Source organism: Hippoglossus hippoglossus, chromosome 1 (assembly GCF_009819705.1).
Source record: "Hippoglossus hippoglossus isolate fHipHip1 chromosome 1, fHipHip1.pri, whole genome shotgun sequence".
NCBI lineage: Eukaryota > Metazoa > Chordata > Actinopteri > Pleuronectiformes > Pleuronectidae > Hippoglossus > Hippoglossus hippoglossus.
The window spans coordinates 2,984,517-3,010,578 of NC_047151.1; the positions used below are offsets into that span (position 1 = coordinate 2,984,517).

General features: G+C 42.4%; 1 protein-coding gene across 2 annotated transcripts in view; it reads left to right on the forward strand.

Moving 5' to 3' along the window:
• The window catches only part of neurl1aa (neuralized E3 ubiquitin protein ligase 1Aa), a 71,627-nt gene that overhangs the window by 39,475 nt on the left and 6,090 nt on the right, over window positions 1-26,062 (forward strand). For both annotated transcript variants that reach the window (XM_034592100.1, XM_034592109.1), the window contains exons 2-4: window positions 1,467-1,717; window positions 2,487-2,808; window positions 16,995-17,723. In XM_034592100.1, coding sequence (XP_034447991.1) covers window positions 1,467-1,717; window positions 2,487-2,808; window positions 16,995-17,723 — 1,302 coding nt within the window. The remainder of the gene's footprint in view (window positions 1-1,466; window positions 1,718-2,486; window positions 2,809-16,994; window positions 17,724-26,062) is intronic.

Consider the following 26,062-nt stretch of genomic DNA (forward strand, 5'->3'; position numbering starts at 1 on the left):
ACTTTGAGATTTTAAATTACGGCCATTCATTTCTGTGAGTCAGCAAATGCTATTTTTCAGATTAATGTATCTTGCAAACATTTTCAAAAGCAGAAATACATCTTACATATCTCACAGGAAAATAAAATAACTGACACTTAAACATTAGATTCTGCTGATAGACCACTCCCTCGGGTTTTAGGTGATGAGATTTCTTTCTAGCCAGCAAATCACACAAGAGAAATCAATCAAAGAAGAAAAAAGGACATCCTAATTTCTGCACTGACGGTAGCTTAAATAGCCCATAATGCATCACAGCTGCGGGACGTGTAGTAGGTTTGGTCAGGAATGGAACCCTCAACCTCTCTCTGTACCTGCTGTAACTAGCATTATTGCATTCTGGGCCTATACGAAGTACAACCAGGTGAGAGGGTGCATGTGGATCACAAACTGGTGTTTAAAAAATTAAATAAATACCAGACAAGTAGAGAGAACACGGGCACAAAAAAAAAACTTCACCACGGAATGTGCAAACACAAATACTGGAAATCATTTGGCATCCGAGAATGATAACGTATAACATACAGGAGGAGTATCAGTGTGTGGAATTTGTGCGATTCTCTATCAAAGCCAAAATATTCAACTCAATTTAGCTTCAGAAAGCTAATTTAGTCATTTTAATGTGGTGTTTACCAGCTCTGGAAAATCTGTGAAAGTGTTATTTCTATTAGCTGCTCGAGTGTTGTGGCTGTACCCCCCTCGGCCACTCTCACCCAGACGCCGCTCAGACACTTTTATTGCCCATGCGTGTAATTATCTAGTCAGTCAAGCCCTCCTCTACACGTCTTCAGTCTTGGCAAGCAGCCATAGAGCTCCTGGGTTTTCAGGGTGAAACACATGACACAGTGTAATGTGTGATATGTAGTCTTGTTAGGAACTTGTGATTGGATTGTTTGGTTGTTTGGTCTGCTCTTTTTATACAACAATTGTGTCTTGAGCTCAATTAGAATTTAGCCAAAGAATGGATCATGTTATTATGCGTTATGTAATGCGTTGAAACTTCTCTCCCAGCCAGCACATGGCTTTGGCTGTGGACTCGTGGCCCTTTGAAAAGGTTCACTGTAGACATGGACAGACTCACCACAGCCATTGTCTTTCAAACTGTTGTTCGTCTGAAACAAGCTTGGTTTCTGTTGCAGTCGTGACCTGCCTGGAGATTTGATTTTCACCCTACATGACCCCATGTGATTATCACTGATTAGCTTATTAATCCACTGCTCACAAATTATGAACGCAGACCCAAATACAGGAACTCAGAAATCTTAGATTATACAGTAATATCTGACAGTATTTTCTGTGATGCAACGCTTTTCATTAGATTTGAAAGAAAAACACTAATTCTGACTGAACTGAACCTCCTGCTTCTTATTAGGACACTTTGTTTCACAGACTAACTCATCTTTGTGTTTTTTCTTCCTTTGCCTCAGACTCACTCGGTGGCCCGTTCCCATCCACGTCACACCGATGCCACCACAAACCCAAGAGGTGCCTGCCTATCCAGTGTGGCAGCGTCAGTGGGCCCCTTCCCATCAGCCCACTTCTCTTCCATCCGAACGCCAAGGGTTCCCAGATTGTCATGGACCTTGCCCAGAAGACTGTCAAGAGGCAGGCCAGTTTCTGCAACGCCATCACCTTCAGCAACAGGCCCATAGCGCTTTACGAGCAAGTCCGCCTCAAGGTATTTTATTCTGTCAGAGGGGAGCACTTGAGTTCTGATGAGTCAGAGAGCTTTTAAACTGTCAAAACGATTTGACTGTTTTTATCTTAAGTTGACAGTGAAGGTCTTTATACACTGGGGGCATTTTTTTTCACGTGATTAATTTGCATGTTAATGTATTTTTTAAAGAACTGTTTTATTTTTATAAAGTACCTTCACACAAGGCGAAATTTTGCACTGCGATTGCAGGTCTCAGCCAATCACTGTACATTATAGTAGTTTATCCTCGACAACAACTTACCTCAGACAGATGCCAGGTCCTGGTATGGTCCTCCTCAGATGGCGCTTTATCTTCCCCTCCACGACTTCAGGAACTGTTAGTCTCTTTCGCTGCCTTGTAAAACGACGAATCTCTTCTTTTGTCAAGTGAGATCAACAAGATCATCATCACTGAGTGACACTGAAATCATAATTTATTCCCAAAAAGTGTTGCAACAGTTGCAAAGTTTTATTTCTACCAGCATGAATAATTTTGATGATGAATATTGTCTGATGGATATTTTGCAGTTACGTGTTGTTTATTTGTCGTATCCCCAGCATTTAAAAGTCTTTGTAATGTTTAGTTCCATGATATCGATTCCACTGTACTATCTCAGAGTAAAAACACAGAGGCAAAAAGGAAGTAGAAGCCAACAGCCTCTTTGTCAACTGACAATCAGCACTACTTTCAAAGAACTCAAATCTTTTGAAAATAATTCCAGTAAACCCACCTTGGCTCTCCCCTCCACAGATCACTAAAAAGCAGTGCTGCTGGAGTGGGGCTTTGCGTCTGGGGTTCACTTTCAAAGATCCATCCAGGATAAACCCAGACAACCTGCCAAAGTATGCCTGCCCTGACCTGGTGTCCCAGAGTGGCTTCTGGGCCAAGGCGCTGCCTGAGGAGTTTGCAAACGAGGGCAACGTTATCGCCTTCTGGGTGGACAAGAAGGGCAGAGTCTTCTACCGCATAAATGAGTCCAGTCCCATGCTGTTCTTCAGCGGAGTCCGCACAGCTGAGCCCCTCTGGGCCCTCGTTGATGTTTACGGTCTGACCCGCGGAGTGCAGCTGCTAGGTAAGATGGTTAAACAAGAGTGTACGTGCTCCGCTGAATTACAAACAATGCAAACTGCCCCAAGGACTGGACTCACAGAGGCCCCAAAGGCCCCATGTTTACTGCTTGGGAAATCATTAATGGTAATTTTCTTTACTCATTATTATGAACTGAATTGGAAAAGGAAAGTTTAAAGTAATAGTATATAATAGGGTATATAATAGACTATGGTTTCTTGGCCGGGCATAGTTACTTCCTGGAATCTTCTGTGAGTGCCTGGTAACCCTGTGATGACTCACTGCTCCCTACCATGAAACAGTCCAGCATAAAACACTCTATAAAGTATACTTTCTATTTTTGAGCCTTTTGGGGTTTTGTTTGGATCAAACATGTTAATTACTCAACGTTTGTTAGTGGGCGTTGCCAGTGGGTTAATTCAGCCCTGATGAGGCATTTTAATGAAAGACATATTGCATACAGTATATATATATAAATTGACATATAACCTTGTGAATGTTTTATAGAGAACCACCAAACATCTTGTCTTTAATTATACAATCGCAGGATCATGTGTTTTTGCACATCTTTTCATCAAAGCATCCAAGATTGTGTTATATATTCCTTCTTGTCCTTCGTGTTATCACTATTTTGTCATTGATGGCTCGAGATGTAGATGACCTCACATTTTAGTTCTTTCACTTTGCACATTTCTGTAAATAACAAAGCAGGGTTCCTCATTTCCTTTTGTTTACTGTAAACAGGTCATTTCTGGAGGTTACCTTCCTGTGCCTGTGTACAGTAAAGCCTTCCATGACGTCCTGGAAGCACAGCGAACAAAGGCTATCTATATCTGACCAATATTTGGCCCCATGTTTACACCAAAGCAGTGTGTGTGTGTGTGTGTGGGGGGGGTACGCACTGTTGTCAATTATCAAGGTATGCTAGGTAGCTTAGCACACATACCACAAAGAATTGGACGTGAAATTGGAGGCCAAGGCTTTGATGTGAGAGAATGTATACACATACTTCTTTTCCCTGGAGATTCAGTGCTGTCACCCCCTGTGCTGTTGTAAAAATAGACCAGGGGTCAGATGCCCCCCAGATAGCACATTTGATTGTAATTGTGCACTGTGTTGATTGACACTGGAATCTCCAGGCTGGTGGGCGTTGATATTTCAGTGTTAATATTGGCAACTAGTTTGAGTTTAGAAAAGTTGTATTGGTCATTTGAAATTTGTTAGTTTTACTTAACAAAATCTGAAGACATTTTAGTCTAGTTTTCATCAGTGGCATGTTAGTCTCATCTTAATCATCCATTTTTTATTTTTATACATTTTAAGGCTGCAGCTGTCGTAACAGTACAACTGAGCTCAGTTTAAGTCGCATTTTCATCAACTCTGTCTATTGGATCAAACCGCTCTCTCTCCAATCTCATCTTATTCACTAAATATAAATGACTTGCAATAACAATAACATTACCTCCACATTCGCACGTGATTATTACATAATTTACCTTTTGATGTGCTGCATGCATGTTTTTGTAATTTTTGTTAGCTGTTTTGTTGAAGCTCGATTTTTTAGTGGACAGTTATGGATGAATTCAGTCCATAACTGTTTCCTCCAAGAAGAGGGCACATCAGAAATACCACTGACAGACACACCAGCTTTGCTAAGGTGTTCCTAATCAGAGCAACATTATTACATCATTTTTATAGCCTTGAAAATATAATTATTTGTATCATAGTTTTCATTAATGAATTTAACACATTTAGTTCCATGGTATCTCTGTATTTGGTTTCTTCTTCTTGCTGTGTTTGCCTTTCCCTTGATGGCAAAAGGAATTTATGGTTCATAACTTAAAGTCTTGTTGCCATATTCAACATGCTCTGTCTCAATGAATTACTGTTTTCCAACGGGTAAAACAGTGGCCTGATAAAGGAAAGAGCAGAAAATGGTTCAAGTATCAAATAGCAGAGGACTTAGGTTTTGTGAACCCGCTGTAATACATCTATCTAAAAAATGCCTGACCCTTTTGAAACCCTGCTTTAAGCACCATTTCGATCAAAACCCAAGATTCTCCCCAGATCTACTTAAGTCATTTCTGCTGTCTTTTTATGTTTGGACCATATGCAGCGCTGCCTACAGAGCAGGGGCTCCTGTTCCTGAGGGGGCCGTCTGACTGGCATCTGCCCCCACAAACAGGGGCCTGTTCAGAGGGGTGGAACGCCACCGAAGGTCAAGATAGAAATACGTCATCTAGACTAGACATGGCCCTTTGTGACGCTCAATGGCCAATTGTGTCAGCTCTGTGCATCACATTTCTGTGCGTAACGCTTCATGAACCTTTCCTATTCCTTGGATAAGGCTTTGGGCTTTCGCATCTGAGGCCTTTCGCTTCCTTTCACTCCTTATTTATCTAGCATTTGAGAAGCTCTTGTTTTTTTCCAGGTTTGGATTCTCAACTAAACACAACAGCTATACTATAGAAGCGGTAAAAAAAACAAAACTGTTTTATTTATTCCTTCTGAACCTTTCAATGTGTTAATACCCTTCTAAAACTTTGTTTTAGCTGTTGCTGCAAAATCTTTTGTTACCATTGTAGACATTTTATCTTCAAACCTCGTTTTACTTTAATTCATAGAGTATCACACACACGCACACACTCTCAAAATCTCCAATTCTTTCCATCTAACACATCAATTCTTAGCACTATGATGTCCAAATTTCCCCTCCAGGATCAATAACAGCTACAGCAGGCGAAATTCTCTCCATTTCAGTGTTTTTCAGCAGCGAGTGACATTATTCATTGTGTCTACTCGGAAATACTATAATCCTCGCTACATAAAGATTGAATTCAAATTCTATGGTGGATTAAGTTTTTTGCTCAAAGACATTTTGCACAGTGTGTTTATGTGGCCCCTCCATAGTGTAAAATAGCATGGGGCCTCTGGCAGTGTCTCTAGTGTCTCCATTCAGCTGGGATATTGCTACACACAAACACACACACACACAATCATGCCTACGCCTCCAGAAGCAGCTTCCACTGCCGATTCAAATCAGCCGTTCTACCTGTTTTCATTTCCTTGTCCTTCGAGCTGTTGCATTATGTCGCCCATTTCATTTAATAGATCCCTGTTCTCACTGTCAGTGTATATATGGAGTATGAACACCTCGCTGGGTGCTTTGCATTATCGTGACTGATAAGGAAGGCAGGTCCTGTCACAGGATATCACAGGTTGTTCTTCTACCGCTCAGTGTTTCCACCTCCTGATCTTACAATCCACAGAAAATTCATTTGATCCCGTTTTTTGCCCTTCACCAAAGACACAATTAATATGGAGCTTAGTACAGCCCATGCATAGACTGTAGATTCTCAAAAAGGGATTAAAGAATGGTTTAACTGGATTAACTAAAAAAGGAAGACATGATTTGATTGTATGGTCTGACTTGTAATACTTGAAGGCCATGTTATATGATTATTGGCCTATTATAGTCTGTGGAAATAAGTCTTAATCACAACACTGACATAAAATTGTTATTGAAATGGTAAATGGTCCGTATTTAGCTTTTTTCCTGTCTAAGTGACCACTTTACGGCCATTTTGCCATTTCGCCATTCACACACTTTCATACAGCACTATCTCTATCACACGTCAATCACAAACAGCCAGCAGAGGAAATTAGGGGTTCAGTATCTTGCCCAAGGACACTTCAGCACCTGAAATGACAACCTGCTCTACCTCCTTAGACGGTTGATTGATTAGTGTCCATCTAATATACATTCATGTGTTCAATCTCAACTCTCCTTTTAGCTCCGTTGTTGTCTCCAACAACCACTTAACAGGAGCAAATTTTCTCATACCATTTGCATGGTCATTTTACTATTTGTGAAAGGAAAACAATTTTATATCAGTGCAGCTTTGTTTGGCCAATATTGAAGATCATGTAAGACCCTTTTACATAAAATGTAGCCAATTTATTTTTAAAAATGTCTTTACACATTCTTACATGTGCCCTTGTGTCTTGAGATATATCATCTGTTCACCATCCTGAGGCTGTTCTGAGGTCAGCGCCAAAGCAGAAGAGCGAAGGATGACCCTGGGCGACATTTTGAATGCCTTTGATGTAGAAAGATTGAAATAGAAGCCGTATCATGTGATAATCCGCCCTGCAGGAATCACCACTGGGATACATCATACATACCAAGAACGAGGGGGGCAGGGCGGATTTTATGGTTTCACACCTCTGTAAGCATGATGACAGCAATTTCAGATTTTCACGTCCCACCCTCCAGCGAGCTAATGAAGCTGAGACAGATAGGGTGATGGGATTGATACAGTGCAACCCCTGCTATGAACCTTATACCACAAATCCATGCACATATACTTATTCAGGGGAGTATAGAATGCAAGTGATAGTAGCATAAGAATAAAGACGCTAAAGCAATTTTGTCACAGGGTTGATTTGCTCCTGCTGCGTTCTGCTGGGCTGTGATAAAGCTCACCTTCTTAACAGCATTGAAGGGGATGAACACATGCATAATGTAAAGCTTCTGCTACAGAGAAAAGGTGTCATATGTAGTGACATCTCATAGGTGCCTGGGGTAGCAGGTGATTGCTCCTGGCCTTGAACTGGGCAAATACAACATTAGGGTAAGAGGTTAGCAGGATAATCTTCGGGGCAGACTGTAGCTGTTCCCTTATGCTTTCAATTAAAAAAATCCCAAAAGGTGGTTCTATATTTACATACTGTATGTTAAGGGTCCTATGGTTAGCTGTCACTATGTACACACACAGCAGGACTTTACATCGGAGGCTTTGTAACAGTAACTCCAGCTGTTGTGAAGCCTGCAGGACTCAGATGAGTATGAGTCAGGCACAGTGGAGCTTTAATCAAGACAAGCCCTCTGTGGGACTTCCCTGAAGGACAAGAGAATAAAGTCTGATTGCAGCGCCTCGAGGCTGCTAACACCTCAACCAGGCTGACTCAGAGAAGGAGTCGGCCAATTTAGCTGTCACCCCAAAGCAGCAAATCAGCTGCACAGTGTCCTGGAAGAGAGTTTAATCTCTGTAGTCCATCAGGAAAATGCATCTGCAGTGGAAACAGTAAAGAGCCTCTGACATCTGCGGTGTTATGAGAGATTGTCTGCAGGTGATGGATTGAATTACATGGGAGCTGTTGACCACAGAATGAGGTCTCATTGTCCCATCAGAAAGCAACAACGTTAGCTGTCACTCTAGGTAACTGGCAGAGAAGCCGTCGTAATGAATGAAAATCCAGAAAACAGCCACTTTGGTCAATGTAACCAGACAACATGTTGCAGCCATGCCATAGATCTTCTGCATACATCAAATCACTATCTCTACCTCTCTTGTATGTAACTGCACACTTTATTTTGCAGCACAACTCACCAGTGATGTGCGTTTATGTGAAGACAACACATGTGGATTTGGAGGAAGGAAACCCAAATGTTTCCATCACCCCATAAACATTTAAATTTTTTTTTTTAAGAGTTAATGTGGTAAATGGGAGAAAACTACACCAAGTATTAGCGTGGTGAACATTTACCTCACATGACTGATTAGCTGTTGCTACTTCTACAGAAACGTAAGTAGTAAAAAAAAACATTACACATGCATGGGTAAATTGGGTATTTGTTTTTTACAGCCATGCATTACGTAGAATATACAACCACCATCTGACAACACCATGTGTCCTAGTTTATTCACTCCATACCATTTCATGGAAACATGCTTTTTCCTTTTTTTGCAACATTTGAAAAGTTTGCTCCGGATTAGCTTGACAATTATATGGGATCACGGCTTGTGATTCAACACTGCTACACAGTTGACAAATGCGCAACAGTTTGACACATGAAGATGTGGCACGCGTGGCTCTTTGTTTACGTCTTTCAGCCATTTTGGAAAGGCTACCTTATCTCTGACAGCGCGTCATCTCAAGAGGCAGGGTCGTCCGGCCCAGGATCTTTCACAGCACGTCCGTGTTGCTGAGGCTAACATCAACGATGCCTTCTCTTATGGATAAAGCCTCACCTGTATTCAAATATTTCAGCTGATTGATGCAGGTAGAAGACCGGTTTCTACGCCTACGTGTTCTCAGAGGGTTTTCTTTCTCTGGCTTTATAGGTGAAGTAAATAGCGATAAAGCTTTTTTTTCCCTTGCTGATGAAAGAGCATAAAGAGAAGTGGGTTAGCACAACCCTCATCGGTGGTATCACTTGAGCTTGCTTCTCCCACGTCAGTTGAAAATGTTTTCCTTTGCCGATGGGTAGTTGAGGCTAATTAACATAAACAACTTATTACACATTTAATTTGAGACAAAGTTAAAATTCAGAATTCATTATAAAAGTGTTCAGAGAAACAAACACTTTAAATGAGCTTGATACTAAAACTCTTGGGTGCGATACAGAGGACTAAAACTAAATAACTAAAAACTTCTGAAATACTTGATGTTCTTGCACTTTTGGTTGCTACCCTTACTTGCGCTCTCTCCGCACTGTGCTCTGGCTCTTCTCCTGGAGCTCTACTATTGTGAAGTCATCTGGAATGACAAAAGTGATACATGTGTTGTGTCGTCCAGCACACAGAGAGAGAGAAAGACAGATGAGGGTTCCTGTTCTTCTGGGAGAAATGATAATTTGATTATTGTCTGGCATCGGTGTTTGACTTGGCAGGATTCAGCCTCCCAGTTAATGGCAGCACTTACAAATCCTGAAGCTTCACACAGACCCTCCAACAAAAACACACAAAGCAGAGAAGACAGTGCGAATCTGACTTTTTTGTACTTGTCTGGGAAAGGTAGCGGGTCTGGTGTTGTAACGTCCTCTAGCCATCAAGCGCAGTAAATGCAGCAATTTTGTGTTTCTTGGCTTGAGTTTCCTTCATATAATTTATTGGTTTTGTTGGTTAGAGAGCTCAAGAGGCTAAGAGGAACAAACCCAATTTGTGTGATTTGGCATTTGGAATCAGGTTTAAATTACCGTACCTTGGCTGGATCCTCCACAGCACTTATTTTCTCTTCAGAGGCAGACAAGAGATATGAGTTCAATAATTCCATTTTGAACTTTACAGCAGTGTGAAATTGAACAGATAATGTTTAATAGGGGTAAACTAGAGGTAACTTGTCCAGATTTATGGGGAGTTTCCTGTTTTTGCTCAACTCGCTGTGTGTTTCCTTTGCTCAAAAGAAGTGACTTCACCCAAACTGTAGTTCAAAGCACGGTGTTTTGAGAAGATCCCCTGAAGCCTCAGCAGCTCTGAAGCAGAACCACAGGAAATCAACTCAATACTTACTCTACCCTGCAAGACACTTTTATTTTAGGAGTCACAGGGTTAATGACTTTTACTCTATGACTCAGTTCAAGCAAGTGGATGGCAGGGTCCGAAATAATATTATAAAATAGATAACCCTGTTTGTTATGTGCTGTGATTTAAAGGGTACTTAAAGTTAATAACAGCTTTATTTCTTTCCCATAATTGTTGCTGGTAAATTCATCAAGTCCTGAGATCTGGGTCAACATTGATATTGTTGTAAAAAAAACTGATTATTGACAACTATTTTGATATGATACTGTTCATTATAGTTCCTTCATAAGCATTCCTCTTCAAATCTGACAATTTGCTGTTTTTCTTTGCTATATATATATATATATATATATATACGTATATATATATATATATATATACGTATATATATATATATATATATATACGTTTTAAACTATTTGATTGACAAAAATTCTACTTTGGCTACTTTTCATTATTGATTAATGGAAAAAATATTTAGCAGATTAATCAATAATGAAAATAATTCTTAGTTACAGCCCTCATTCTTGGCTTTTTTATAAAGTGTCTGATCTGAGCATAGTGGTAACACAACCAGTTTTCTGTATTTATGAATGACAGCAAAGGCGTTGATGTGCATGTGAGGGCGTCAGTCCTCTCCAAGTAATAAATAATTAGCTTATTAACAGCCTTCCTGCATGCTTGAGCACAGGAATAAATCAGGGGGCTTTATAATAAGGACCTTATGATGGAGGTTATTAATGCTGAGGTACTGGCACGCTGATTGGCAGAGAAGGGGCGGCACATGCTGACCTAAGGGACAGGGCTTTTGTGACTTACCGGGCGTTCTGCCTGGCTCTTTGTTATGACCATGTGTCGCCCTGGGAGCTCGCTGCTCTTTCCAAAAGCCCGGGGTTCAAAGCTGCCCAGCTCGACCAGGGACTGGGGATTGGGCCAGTGCCAGGGAATAAAGAGCATCCCAAACATCTAGTACAAAGACCCTCTGACTTCATCTCTCACACCATCTCCCTCTCTCAGTTGTTGTATATCTCGGTCTCTTCCTCACTTGACCAGACAGTCTTCGTTTCCTAATCCCTGGGTCACTCACTGAGCTGTACGGTGAGTCTCTCGCCCTTTAAAGACCCTGTGTTATCTCCCTGACTCACTGCTTTATCCATCTCTCTCTTCTACCTTCATAGCTGATCCCAGCTGACCCGTTCCCTTCACATCTACTGTACATCCCCTCCTCATGTCCTCTTGTCTCCAATTTTTCTCTCCTCTTCTCTCGTCATCTTTTCCTTTCTCCTCTCATCTCTTTTCAAATCTCACAAGAGCTCCATCTTTCTGTTCCCAGTTCCAGCTTTCTTCACCTTTGCTGACATCAGATGAAACCCTCCAGAGAGTATGGATACAGATAAGCCCTGTGAGATAGAGTGTGTGCGTGAGAGAGAGCAAATCCTCCACGTCCACCCCCCCTCTCTCCAACACTGGCTCAAACCCCTGGCACGTTCCATCTGCTCAGGCTAGCAAAGCCACTAAGCCAGCCTCTCCCTCCATCCACCTCCCCATGCACAGCATTAGCTAACCTGCTTTGTGGCTATTCCCTAATCAAAAACATTTACAGCGCGAGCCAAAGCCTACCTCGGCCAAAATAGACACGCTGCCACTCTCCCTCCCATCCCCCGCCACGCTTGTCCACATATTTATTCTGGATTAGCTCGACAGGTGCTTCATTATTTGAATAAAAATGGTCAAAGGAGGAACTGAGAAAGAGAAAATGCTAATGCCAAATGGGTTTCGGTTTTTCAAAAGTCCAATCAAACAGCTGACCCGTAACTTTCACACTCCCCATGCATGAATTCATTAATGGTTCGGTCCAACAGGTGCTGCATTCGGTTTGAAATCCAGTCAAAATGAGTGACTCAGGTGATGAACTCCCTTCTCAACCCCTTCTGGCTCACAGTGCCAGCAGCTGCATCTTCCATGGCCCGGTTACAGTCTCACACACACACACACACACACACACACACACACACACACACACACACACACACACACACACACAGTAAGCCAAAATCTTGGCCTCGTCCAATGGGAAGGAGCATCTGTGATTTGTGGATTTGAAAAGGGCCAATAGGACAAAGGGACTGTATCAGCTAAAAACGCAGGTGCACCACGATTAGCAGGCTGCAGCTGGTGAGGTCACAAACGGACACGGACACACATTCACACTGAGTGAACAAACACACACACACAGACACACACACACACACACACACACACACACACACACACACACACACACACACACACACACACACACACACACACGCTTTTTGAAATGCACGGTGGATGTCCAACAGTCCTTTCATTCCTTTTTCTGTCCTCCAAGCTAACAACACTTATTAGGAGCACATACAGTACAGCAGAGCCTCCGTCTCACCAGCCTTTGATGAATAAAGGGCCAAAATAAGAATACATGGCAGACAAAGCTACTATGAAATGACTTCTCTTTGAAAAGTGAGAGAGGCAGAAGAAGACGGAGAGGATATAAAAAGGAACATAAACCCTCGGAGAAGCTTTTTGAAAATAGTTGATAAAAGACTATATTTCTCAGAGGAATCAATTTAGCGTGTGTATGCGTTTGTGTTCACACATCCTGCGTTTGAGTTAAAGTTGGTGTGACAGAGAGAGAGAAAGCGAGCAAGATGATTTACAGCTCGTTGGAAGCCTCCGCCGACTGCTTTCAACATAAATCCAGCATTGTCACATGCTGCCATGCCTGCCTTCCCCCGGCTTTACCTCTCCTCTCTGTTCTCTCTCCATCCGCTGTTATTCCCCCCCGGGACATATCGTCATCCTCTCCGCAGCTCCGGTCCCCCTGCATGTCCCTGAGGTCTTGCGACATCTGTCCTGACGTAATCCAATTTTGGATGAAGTGATGGGCAGCAGTGAAATGGCCTGCTCTGAAAGACGCACACACAAATGCACAATTTCGTTTGGCGATGTCATTCAAATCCCTCAGTAATTCAGAACAAGTGGGCCGCTGACAGCTTGGCATCGCGGCCGGTTTGTGGTTGAGCAGTTAGCGTGCCTGCTCCTCACTGCATGGCCAAAGGAGCAGCCTTCCCTCATCATGTGAGAGCAAAATTTGAGGCTCCTGCCATATTAAGGCCCAATCCCATTTCACCCCTTGGCCCTACTCCTTAGCCCTTCCCCTTGGTTTTGCGCGTTCCGATGTAGGCTGTCCCGTTACCTGTTGGGACGGAGGGGTAGGGCCAAGGGGTATGGCTCTATACCCCTCCAAACGGAGATTTTACCGATCTATTTATTTGCCCCATTAATAAGGATTTAAAAATTACGATAATGATTGTGATATCTTAGTTTAATATCGTTTCAATGTTTTATGGTCACTTTTTCGCAACAACCTTAAAAAACGATCATGACTGCGCTAGCGTTAGCATGCTAGTGATCTTTTTTTTGCATGATAAATGCAAACAATAGCATTGGTTTATTAAAGATCTCAACAATGTTATTACACATCCCTCGCAAAACTATCTCGTCTGTTTACATCGACGACTACCGATGACGTTTCGGGTTTCCTCTGCGACTACTGATGATGTAACGGCTTCTTGAAGGGCAAGATAACCCTCGCAAACAAGGGGTAGGAGTGGGGCCAAGGGGTGAAATGGGATTGGGCCCCTAAGGCTTCTTCTTTAAAGGCCTCCCTTCTGCAAATGGCTCTGTGTCTATTGGAAAAGCCATAAAATCAGGAAATAGACGACACAAGCTGTTCAATTCCAACCAAGGAGCCATACATCGTCAGGCTCTGTTCATTTCCACTTCCTGTCGCTAAGTTCTGGCGAGCATTTTCACTCAGGTTGAGAGTCCATCACGGGGAATTGATAGCAGAGGAACAAGAAGATGAAATCCGAGCTGGCATGCTAGTCATCTTCAGCTAGCCTCAGGGACTCGCAGTTAACTGCTGCACACTTGCGAGCAGAGAGGTGTTTAATGGTTGAATAGTAGTCTCAGGGAGCTGCCTCCTGCACCAAAGGCACCGTCCTCCCCATTTACCACCGCTCTGAAAAATCAATTAGCACAATTACAGGGCCTTATAGTTCTATTAAACATTAATCACAAAGCGTCATGTTCCGGGATGGCAGCTAACATGAATTGACAGTTGACATGGCTTTGAGGGAGCAGGGATGCTAACTCAGCTTTACAGATACACAAGCTCATCACACAGCATTTCAGTGATGATGCAGAAAATCAGACACATCGCTCTCAGGGGATCAAACACTGAGGAGATTGCCGTCGTCTCCAGTTCAGTTCAACACATCGGCAGCAGGATACTCAATGTCAGCCACTGTCTCTGTAGATGACGGAGGTTTACATTAGGGTTAACTTCATAGAGGTGGTTTTAGTGAAGATCTGGATACTGGAAGGACTTGTCCAGTGACAGTGTTTGTTTATCTGATCTTCTGAACTGGACATCACAGCTTAATGCTTTTTGGTATAGAACAAGATATGTCTCGTGCATCAAGTGTTGGAAATTGTCATACGGTTGACAATCTTTTTAATCAAATTTCCTTAATGTTAAATAATTATTTATCAATACAACTACTATTTTAACTTTGAAATTCAGTTGGGCATGGGGCTTAAATACTACAATACCCATGACCTTTGGTTGCTGTTGCTATAAGAAAGTGGGTCATAAGCATTAATCAGATTATTTTTTTGTTGCTGTAAGGACTGAATTCATCCAAAGGTGACCTAGCAATCAAAAATGAACTGATTTACAACGTAATCTTTAGCTTCTACATGGAGCAGAAGTTCAGATTCAGTGATTAGAGGTTGTGTGAAATGCACCTTTAGAGTTCTAGTTACCTCACTCTTCTTGTGTTTTGTTTGTGATGCAGAATCTGAAAGTGAAGTAAATGAAATGGCAGATTGTATTATCAGGTTTAAACAAAGCGTAAGTGTTGTTTGCAATAATAACTTCATACCCACTCGAAATCTTGTTTTTGCTGACCTCTAGTGGTTCAACTTCTTGGTGGTGTTGTACATGTGAACTTCAGAACCACATGACATCACTTCTGGTTATGTCTGTTTACACCAATCAGAGGTGACGCAGGCAGCCCTAACCTTAACCCACAGTTTTTCAGCCTGTTGTTAAATTCCTCTTTAAACTGAGGGATCAGGTTTCTCTGAGTGAGATGCACCTCTGGGAGTTGCAGTTGATATTGCCTTGAGTTTTTATGTACAGAAACCTGTAGCTTAAAAAGACAGATATTTTGCTATTTGTTTTATATTTATTTTGTCAGCCTTCAAGCCTTGAAATTAAAATGAATGGACTTTATTTTCTGAAACCCACTTCAACCAAAGTAACTTCTTTGATTTCACAGCTCTATAGAAACTTGGCCTGGTTTGTTGGGTCTGATTTGTAGCCTTTTTTTATTTATTCTTTATAGAGATGATTCCTGATTTACACTTTTAAGACATTTTTACTAAGGCAGCTCTTGTATGACTGCTTTTCAACAAATATTGTATCAACTCTAGAAAACAAATCTTGTGTCTTATCAGTCTGTAATCTTCTTAGACAGTGTACAGATAAAGTACATAATCCTTTATTTATGTAACTACAAGTCCACATTACATCTGAGTACTAGTATTTGTTGAGCATATAACCTGATTTGTGCATTAATTAAATTAAGCCTCAAAAAGACACTAGTCTCACCATATAGCACTTTACCACCTGCTGTTATTAATTAGCAACACAAGGAAAAATACTAATTTCAAACCAACTATATTTCAGACAATAAAATATCTGTCATGAATCTATCTTTCTTTGGCTTCTGCCATTATAACAGGCTTTGCTGCTCTCTTTTCACTGCTGCACTTTGCAGTTTGCAGTAAGAGGCCTGTCCCACAGCCCTGGTAATTGAAGCTGAGAGGTTTATCTGGAGTCAGTCTCTCGTGGTCCGATAGAGCGGCCCGTGGTTGACTTGGACTGGAGAGGCTCTCCAGAGACAGGCTGGTCACTGTCTTTCATCCTCCACCTCCAACCCCCCAGGACCCGGCACTCACTCCTCCACCCTCTAATTTGACAGAGGAGGGTCTCTCAGTATCCTCATAACCTCCTTTGTGGTCTGTCTCTTGTTTCCTCTGTGTCTAAGACCTACACACGTCACACAGCACCAGACCACAGAGTGACATGAGTCTCTCTCTCTCTCTCTCTCTCTCTCTCTCTCTCTCTCTCTCTCTCTCTCTCTCTCTCTGTCAGGACACCAGGCTAATTTTACCCCCAACACCAGACGAGGAGGTTAAGGGGGAGGGTCATTTAGAGGTGTTATTTTGAGCAGCCATGTCGAAGCGTAGGTTGAGACTTTAAGCAACCTGAAGGCAGCTTATCAGAGGTGGAGTCGTTAGTGTGTGTGTATTTGTGGCCATGTGACCACACCTCTTGCTATTAAAGACATGTAGAGTGATACTGCACCTTTCACTGCAAATACACATCCAATACACGTCCATGCATGCGTACTGGATATTTCAGGGCAGTAATTTGTTCTTTGTTAACTGACACCATGCAGAATTGTTCCTCCTAGATTCAACTCTGTGCAGAAATACAAGCAACTGACTAATTTCTTAATCTTGAACCAGACTTTGTGACACTCCAATTTGCTGCAGCATTGAATAATCAGCACTACCTTACATTGCCTAGAAATTGTGCAACTGTAGGTATATTTCAGTTTTTATCTTGTTGTGAGACTATTTGCAGATTCAGCCCCTCTTAACACTGAATGCACACGAGAAGGATTCAGCTGACTGTAAACTTCTTCTCGTGCAAAATGTTAAACAAAGCAAAACAGACCATTAACAACTGCTCACTCTCCTTTTCCAGGCAGTGAGATCGTTCCTCCCGACTCCCTGCGCCCACGCTCCTTCACCACTGTGCGCTCCTCCTCCCTGCGGCGCGAAGCAGACGACTCGCGCTTGTCCGTCAGCCTGTGTGACCTCAACCTGCAGCAGGAGGATGGAGGCAACGCTCATAATCACGCCCACCGCCACACCCTCCACCTGGCCTCAGCCTCCTCCTCCTCCACCTGCCCCATCCCCCAGAACTCCCTCAACTCCCAGCAGTCCTCTCTCCTGCCACCCGCCCTAGAGAGCGACCTCCACTTTCATCAGCTGCGCGGCGCCCACATTAAGACGCTGGATGAGCAGACAGTGGCGAGATCTGAGCATGCACGTGATGAGCGCACGCTAGTCTTCACCAACCGGCCCCTGCGCACCGGAGAGACTGTCTTCATCAAAGTCACCAAATCGAGCCCAGCACGCTCAGGCTCCCTGTCCTATGGCGTGACATCCTGTGACCCGGCAGTGCTGCGTCCCAGCGACCTGCCCTACAATCCAGAGGCTCTGGTGGACAGGAAGGAGTTCTGGGCGGTGTGTCGGGTGCCCACCCCTCTTCAAAGCAGTGACATTCTGGGCTTCTTGGTCAACCAGGAGGGGGAGGTCATCCTCAGCCACAATGGCACTAATGTGGGCATGCAAGTGTGTGTGGACAACTCCCGCCCTCTTTGGATGTTCTTCGGTCTGCATGGGGCTGTGACTCAGCTGAGAATTCTGGGTAAGTGGGCACTGCATGAAGTCACTTCACATATTGAATGAGACAAAATAATGTGAAAACAATTTTGAGAGAGGAGATTAAGGGGAATCAAGCAATTCAGTATTCCATACAGTTGAGGACATGTTAGAGTCAGGTTTGAAAAGATATGGTCAAAATGGACCATTAGATTGTAGTCTTTAATGTACACTTCAAAATGCTAGGTGCTATCTATATTTACCATAATGCAACCAATAGCTTCTGTTTCTTCAACCTGCCTGGTTAACACCTGCATCTTTGAAACTGCAGTTTTCTGTTGCTTTCTGAGCCAAACAAATAAATTGAGAAAGCAGATATATCAGCCAATGATTATCTGTATCTGTGAAGACCTCAGATGATAAGAAACAAGAAACTAAAGGCAGGTCTTTTGAAATAAGTCACAGTTGAGGATTTTTATTATTTTGACTTTGTAAAATGTTCCACTAAATATGCTGGTGAAAATGAAAAATAACCAAAACAAATCTAATGGGTCCTCATCTAATGGATCCCCCCTATATTAGTACAAATAAAAAGCCCCAAAAAGTATTTATTGTAAATCCAGTATCGGTTTTGGTTCACCTTTTAGAGTCATTGCTTTGTAGCCCGCCCCAGAGATGATAAGCATCTTACCAGTAAACTGATCTTCATGTGTAAAATTGGTGGAGTGGCCCTTTAAACTTTGAGAAAACTCACTTGCACAGGGACTGTGTTTGGGCACTTTGTTATTTTGCATGAGCACTCTGCTGCAGAGTTCATCTAGCACAACCAGAAAAGCTGAAGATGATTTAACAGTTGTGTACATTGAGAGAACACGCTGGCCAATCAAATCACCGTAGTTCTGCTGTTTACTTAAGAGACAGAAGGCAGTGATTTTCACCATTTTACATTTCCACAGTTGTAAAATCCAGGCTCACAGGGACATAAAACCACTGTAAAGTGTTTTGGTTTCTGTTCAGACTGGACTTCCTTGACAGTATGTCATCCTTCTCTTCTCACTTGTACCTGTAGCAGAACGCCCACATAAACACACTTCCATCTGTCTAATGCAGCTCTGTTTTTAGTCTGAACGCAGCTTAATAATACAAGAACATCTACACCGAGAGGTCGGGCTGAACAACACTCTTACTTTACTTTAACCTTTCCTTTTAAACATTTATAAGCAGAATATAAACCTTCAATTCAAAGTTTATAACACACTATAATGTAGTTGTGAGCAGATTTGAGTATTTATGAATGTCAACCCATTAAGTGGAGGCTGCTGTGTCAACATGTTACACAGTTCTAAACAACTTTAATGAACACTGAAACTGTCATACATCCCACAGCATTACAGAAGTTCATCCATCCATTATCTATACCACTTCTGAGTCTCTACGACCCGACTGACCCGGGATTCGAACCCGACAATAGTGGGGCAACACTAATACTAACCACCACACCACAGTGCTGCACAGGGGTTCATAGAGCTTATAAATGCTAAATGTGGGGGTTTAAGCAAAGTGTTCCAACTTAACAGCACAAGAGGCTTAATAGAGAGTGTATGTCGGCACATAGAAAATATAAAGTTCATACAGTTTAAACCACACATACCAGGACCATAATATGACCATTTTACTGCAGTTATTGCTCTGTAGTTTACTAAAACTTCTGATCTTCATGGACAGTATTTGATCTACCTCCTTTAAGTGGAGTTATGAGTACCACTGGTTCTTTGACCTGTCGCTCAATCTTAATAATCACTCAGAGGAATAATTTATGCTGGAAATAACCAGTGACTAGTTTGGGCTCGGAAACTTGCAGATTAGGATATTGATCTTCATTTGGACAACAAGGGTATGAGCTCTCAGCTCCACACTTAATTCCTCTACTCCCTGACGCTGAAATCTATTTGTGCTAAGTGTTTAATGCTCTGACAGCATGCCAATTTTGGGGAGCCATTTCTCTGCCATTGGAAATTACAGCCAGAGTTGTGATTGGTGGCAGAGGGTCAAGAAGGAGGGAGAGCGCACTTTGTTACTTTGTGTGTCACAACAAATGTCTAGTGGCAGGAAGTATCTGTACACATGGGATTAGCAAGAGAAGTAGATGCTCTGTCACGACCCTGGAAGATGAAAAACAGGAAGCGAGCATGCAGAGGTGCAGAGAGAGAGCGAGGCTGTGGGAGGGAAGGCTGTGACCTGCGTGCAGCAGGGACGACATGATGTCTCGGCGGGGTGGACACTTTCCCTGCGAGGAGTGTGCTGTGACACCTGAGGTGTGTTTACCCTTTTCTAAACGCTGATAATGGCGGCAGCGGGGCAGGAGTGTGGCAGTTCTGGCCCCGCACTTAATTGTTGCCGTGCTGAACATATTGCCTTCCCACAAGGTCCAGGCAGTTGGGGGGCTGCATCACGAGCATGTACAGTGTGCGACAGCTCTGCAAGTGGCTGTCTATATGAATGCCTGTGTGGCATTTGCTCCCACAAAGGAAGACAGCTAATTTCCCATGTAAAAGAAAGGGCCACGCAAATGCTCTCATGTAAAAAGTGATACATCTTTGACAGGTGTATAATGCAGACTGAAGCGTGTAGCGGTAAATGTTTTCTTCTGTTAAGCAACAGTTAAGGGGCGTAACAGTCAAAACAGCACAGGCCTGTGTTTGTCTGTGGAGGAAGAAGCATCTATAAATACATCCTGGTGTTCGTCCGTGACAGCAGCGGAAAAGGAAGCAGAGGTTGAAAGAGGTTAGAGGGGAACAGCCTTAGATGTGACGAGACATGCAAGAGAGATTGAGTATAAAGTCTATAATCTCTCATCAACAGATTTACTCTCCTAACTTTTATTTATATTTCCTCAAGTAACCTCACTGCATGTTGAACTGGGGGTTCACTGTGGAATAATGCCCTCCTCTGATAGCTTGACCTAGTTAACATCAGCTGACAACAAAGTCACCATGACAGCCATGTCAATACAGATCCCAGTGAGCTTGAGTAAAACTCTGATGTGTTGAGAGCGGGTGACAGGTATTATTTAGAAAATGCTAGAAAGGAAGAAATTCAGCTTTCGTAGCCGTCAGTCTCCTCTTTACCTTCACTTGATTTTACTTGGCAGTAGTTTGTCTGGTACAGTAAACAGATCCTGTGTTATCACACACAGAGATTCTTGACCATTGGATCACATTTTGGCTCGGCAGCAGTGCATCACAGACCGTCTAGTTTCTTTGTGTGCATATCCAACAGTGATTTACTGAAAGCAGAGACCTTGGCAGCACAACACAACAGGAATAGCAGAACAATGAAGCAGGTCCGAGGCACATCCCTTTATCAGAGCAGATCTTGGAAGTCCCACTGAGGTGTGAATCATCTTTACATTCCAGCTGCTTCCAATTAGGAAGCGACTCTTATCTCGATGTTGCAACTCTTGATCTATTGCACTGTGTTGACCGGAGATCAATTGAGCTTTCAGTTAAGTTGAATTTGAGCCATGCCTTGCAGCTTGGAATGAGGGATGTTAAACTTGAAGGCTACTCCCAGGGGGTTCCAGCTCCACGGGATGGCAAGATAATGCAGTCATCACAGAGAGCTCTCACTTCAAACCATGCATGGAGCAGTGGAGCTTTCTAATGGCAGCAGACATACTCATACAAATACACGAGGGCGGCTCAGGTCAGCTGAGAGTGCCTGGACAGGGAAATGACTCTTGATAGTATTGATACTGCGAAAATTTAATTAGTGGTAATAGCAGTGAAAATTTGAAAAAGAAAACATCACAAGAAAGATCCTATAACAGCTTATATTCATTTATCAGCTAGAGGCAAAATTGATTTTAATGAACTTTTTCATCCAAATATATATTTTATATATATATATATGAAAAACATAAAGTGTATACACCTGCCAAGGTTAATGCCCTATTTTGCCATTTTAAAGAAAGTGAAAATGTAATTCTTTTATTGAGTTCTTCCTTGGGTCATGCTCAACGATTCTACAAAATGTAAAAGAAATTTTTTTTTGTATCATCCTGTTAACTGTTGTCAACAGTCTGTTTCTTTAGAAAACAACAACAGCTATCATTAACTATAAGGAATGTCCAGATGTTTCAAGAGGTCAGAAGTCATGGTCACTGTGACCTCGCACAACACATTTTCACACAAATGCCTAATTGGATCAAATAATGACTAGATGAGGTCCAAAATGTCAACAGTAAATTTCACAGTGACATAATAATGTTCTGCAAAAACCCTTTTCGGACCATTATTCAACACCATTAGTCAGGGACATAAGGGGACATTGTGAACACTTGTCTCGTTTGCGTGTGGTTGACAGTCACTACATGTTCAGCATTAAATGGTGTAAATAAATGCTGTAACAACTCTGCTAGCTACGCTCTATGTAGGCCAAGCTCTAGCTTACACCAGTACGTGACAAATTTATAAAATCGGCTATTGGCAACATTTGAGACATTACTGCCACCTAGAGTTTACAATCATTCCCTATAATAGATCTGGTGCTCTCCAGCTTTGCTCTACTAATGCTCTGCAGGTTAAGTGCACAACACCAACTCATGGGGGTTGACTTGTCCGACTGAATACCAAATCTTACAATGGGTAAGTCAAAACGAATAGTTAGACGTGTGGCGGTAAATCATAAGATCTAAGTCATTTGTGTTCAAATTGATGTTAATGTTTATCTGGAGAGACTGAGATAGGACGAGCAGACTAGTGATAAGTTTATTACCTTCAACCAAAGTAGAAGGGGATGGTTATCATTTTGACCAATGTAACCTCCTGTTGATTGTAGATCATTGTGGTTCTGAAGTAAAAGTGGCCAATTGTTATTTTGACCTGTTGATGACATCAGCTGATCAACATTTTATTAGGATATTTCCTCTGTGGGAGGATCGACCGTAAAACTATTTCACAGCACTCTGTCCAGTACTTATAGAGATATATTATTTCACCCTACTCTCTGATGCTACATCCACACTACTACTTCTTCATTCTTCGTTCTTCTGCTACAGATACGCCTGTTGACCACATTCTGGAGTTTTACAGATGCTAAAATTGAGAAGTTTGGAAATGATTCCATCTAGATACTAAATAACAAGTCGGAGTTCTTAGTGGTGTGTAGGTCTGTGTGTGGATATGTGTATTGTGTTACGTGAAGGATCTATGTATTTGTGTGTATGTGCATTGTGATGCGTGTTGCAACAGTTCTAAACACCATTTTCAAAAGAAAACGCACAAGTATGGATGAGGCCTGAATGAAAGTCTCTCTAAGATACTCCATGCCGAGACATGCCATCTTCAGTTTTACACACTGAGCATCAGCTTATAGACTTTAATGTCCGCACAGTAGTTTTCTCTCGTCCAAACGTCGCTTGTTAGTGTGATTACATCAAAAAACAGAAAACAGAGCAGCCGAGAGAGAGTGAGAGATATTGAGGAGACCTTGTGCCTCGTGGCGTGGAAATAGGACACCCATCCAGTGACCCACTTCACATGTATTATAGATTCCATTAAAATGTCAGCACGCTCATGCTCAAGTGAAGCGTCTCACCACCCACATCCTCATACACTGCAGCTGCCACACTCCTCTCTCCTCTTCTCATCTTCTGTCATCTCAGCTGGTGTTCTCTCCTCTCTTCATTTCTCTTCTCTCCTCTCTGCTCACGTCTTCTCTTCTTTTCTCTGCTCTTCACTTCTCTTTTGTTTTTATTCAGTAATAACAAATTTGATACTACTGCAGTAGCGGACACACAAACATACAATCTTACAAGCCCACATGCACGTGCGCGCGCACACACACACCGTAATAAAAGGCAGCACGCTATGACATGATCATGTAACACTGTATGCTTAAGTCCAAGCTTCTTTAAGGCTTTTTTTTAGCAGTCTAGCAAATAACATATCAGCATATCTGCTGGGCTCGGTCTAAACCCCTCCGCCAATCAGAGGTGGAGAAGCAGCTTCCATGTAGCCTGAGAGGCAAAACCCAGGGCAAAAGAGCTCAGATTACTCACTTCCTTGTAGAGCATTACTGCACATACCATAAATCAACCTAAATAAATATAACATTTTCATCAACTCCCCTCCTTGTTATTGCAGTGGTTTGTAAGAGATTGGCAGAGGGAATTCAGGATAAACGTGAGAAATGTGAGAAGAAACAAGCTGCACTTGATTTGCTTTTTTAACATCAGAACTCTTTTCTTTACCCCAAGCACAGACCTGCTTTACTTTTCTTATCTTTATTTTAAGAGTGTAGTCTTTCAGTTTGAGAGCATGACTTATAGAACTCAAGGTTAGATTTTGCAATGCTCTCACTCAAGACCCTGCGCTCACACTCGTATATACCTCATATAGATATGCTTGACTTGCACTCAGATTTTCTGTGCTCCAGGTGCACAAAAATGTCCAAGCGCAGAAGAAAAAAATTCAAGTGCGCACAGTTTGAATATTTTTTACTAGGTGCTATTTTTTCTAATAGGCATTGTGCATGCACGTGCTGTACACGTGCATGTATGAAAGCACAAATTATACTTGGCCGAGAGGAACAGCTCAGGGATGTACGACTGTGTCCTCCCTCCAAATCAGCACTTTGTCTCTTTAGATAAACTCTCCACCACAGAAAAAGACTATAAACTTTTAATGCAGCAGGGTAGCTGCGACCTCAAAGTAATACCTTTCTGAGCTGCCTTTCCTCTCATCCCATCTGAACACACACACAAAACACAGTCTAAGTGCATTTTTGTTGTGATAGAACAAGAGATTCTCTGCAGCTAAAATCAACAGCCAGGCATTTTGAAAGGGTTTGTGTCAGAGGATGAAATCCACCCGAAGAAATGTTAATGTAAACCATTTGTTAGGGACTTTCCCTCTTCTCCTTTCTTTCTTTCGATTGGTTTTTCAGGTTGCATTGTAAACCGTGACCAAAATCTGTGACTCACACAAGCCTGCAGGCTGTCAGGCTGATCCTTACACTCACAAACACACTCCCCCTGCCCTCCACCATCCTTCTCATCACCGGCCCCACCCATCTCCCTTGTCACATACTCCACATAGCTCCCATGCTTTAGAGGAAGAGGCTCCCTCCAGATAGATGTGCTGGGTATGTGCTAAAGATGGATTAGACGATGGGTGAGATAGATAGCCGGAGAGATGTGGCCACAAAGTTGCAGCGCAGCTCCCACAGCTGTTCACACAGGTCAGTTTAATCTAGTGGTGAACAGGCGGGATCAGGGCTGGGCACCACAGATCCTGCCTCAGCTGCCCTGGGTGGGAGGTGCCTGCCTGCCAGGGGGATTAACAGGGAGGGATGGACAGAGGGAAGAAGGGAGAGGGGGGGGGGGGTCACTCATGCTACAGAACCTCAGGCTTTTCTCTTGTTCATATTTTGCACTTGTACCTGCTGAGGTTTCATGATTTCCTCTTCCAGTGCTTGGTTATAGCAGTGAGTGTCAGTCTGGACATTAGAGCCACCATAAGGGGTCTATTAGATATACCAACTAATTCTGCAAAGGTCTGTCTACCTGTCTTTCTGTCTGTATATGTGGAACTCTCGCAAATCATTCAACTCATCGAACTCAGACTTGGCATGTCCATTGTCAATTCCCCGGGGTTTGTCTGAATTGTTAAAACACATTTCCTGAAACTTCCTCTCCTTTTCTCAAAACAAAAACAAACTGTCTTGCAAAATCAAACAATTGATTAAAAACCATTAACTATAACACTACTCGGCAATCATTACACACTAAATGCAAAACACTACACTGTGGACACAGGAGGAAAAAAAATCTTTATTTACTGTAAGATATGTGCACATTCCTGCACTAATGAAAACTTAGATGTAAATAAGAGGACCTGCAGCAAAAAAAGATTATTACAGTATAATTTTACAATAAACAATGTCAATCATTCATCATTCATTCATCCTGCCTCTGCATCATGTCTCTGGGCCGGGTCGGGCCACAGGACGTCATCTACATCACAGACATCCTCTCCCTTGCTAAACAATGAAGAAAGAATCCTTTGGCGTGCTGAATGTGGCCTTGAATAGATCCAGGTACAATAGATCCTTGCATCCATTGACTGGATGGGATTTCCTGGTATCAGGGTTTCTAGTCATATTTCTGGTCATATACTTTCTACCACTATTCTGAGAAAAATTCTCATTAGACTAGAGAATGTGTTTAGTGTTTTGGCAATTCAGAGAAAGTGTATAGAAATGTCAATCAACAGGTGACCAGCGCTCTGTAGCAGTCAGTGGGGGCGGGGCAGAGTATGAAAAGGTCTTCTTCCATGTTCTCAGATCAACTACAGCAGTGGTCGGCAACGGGCCACCAACGGG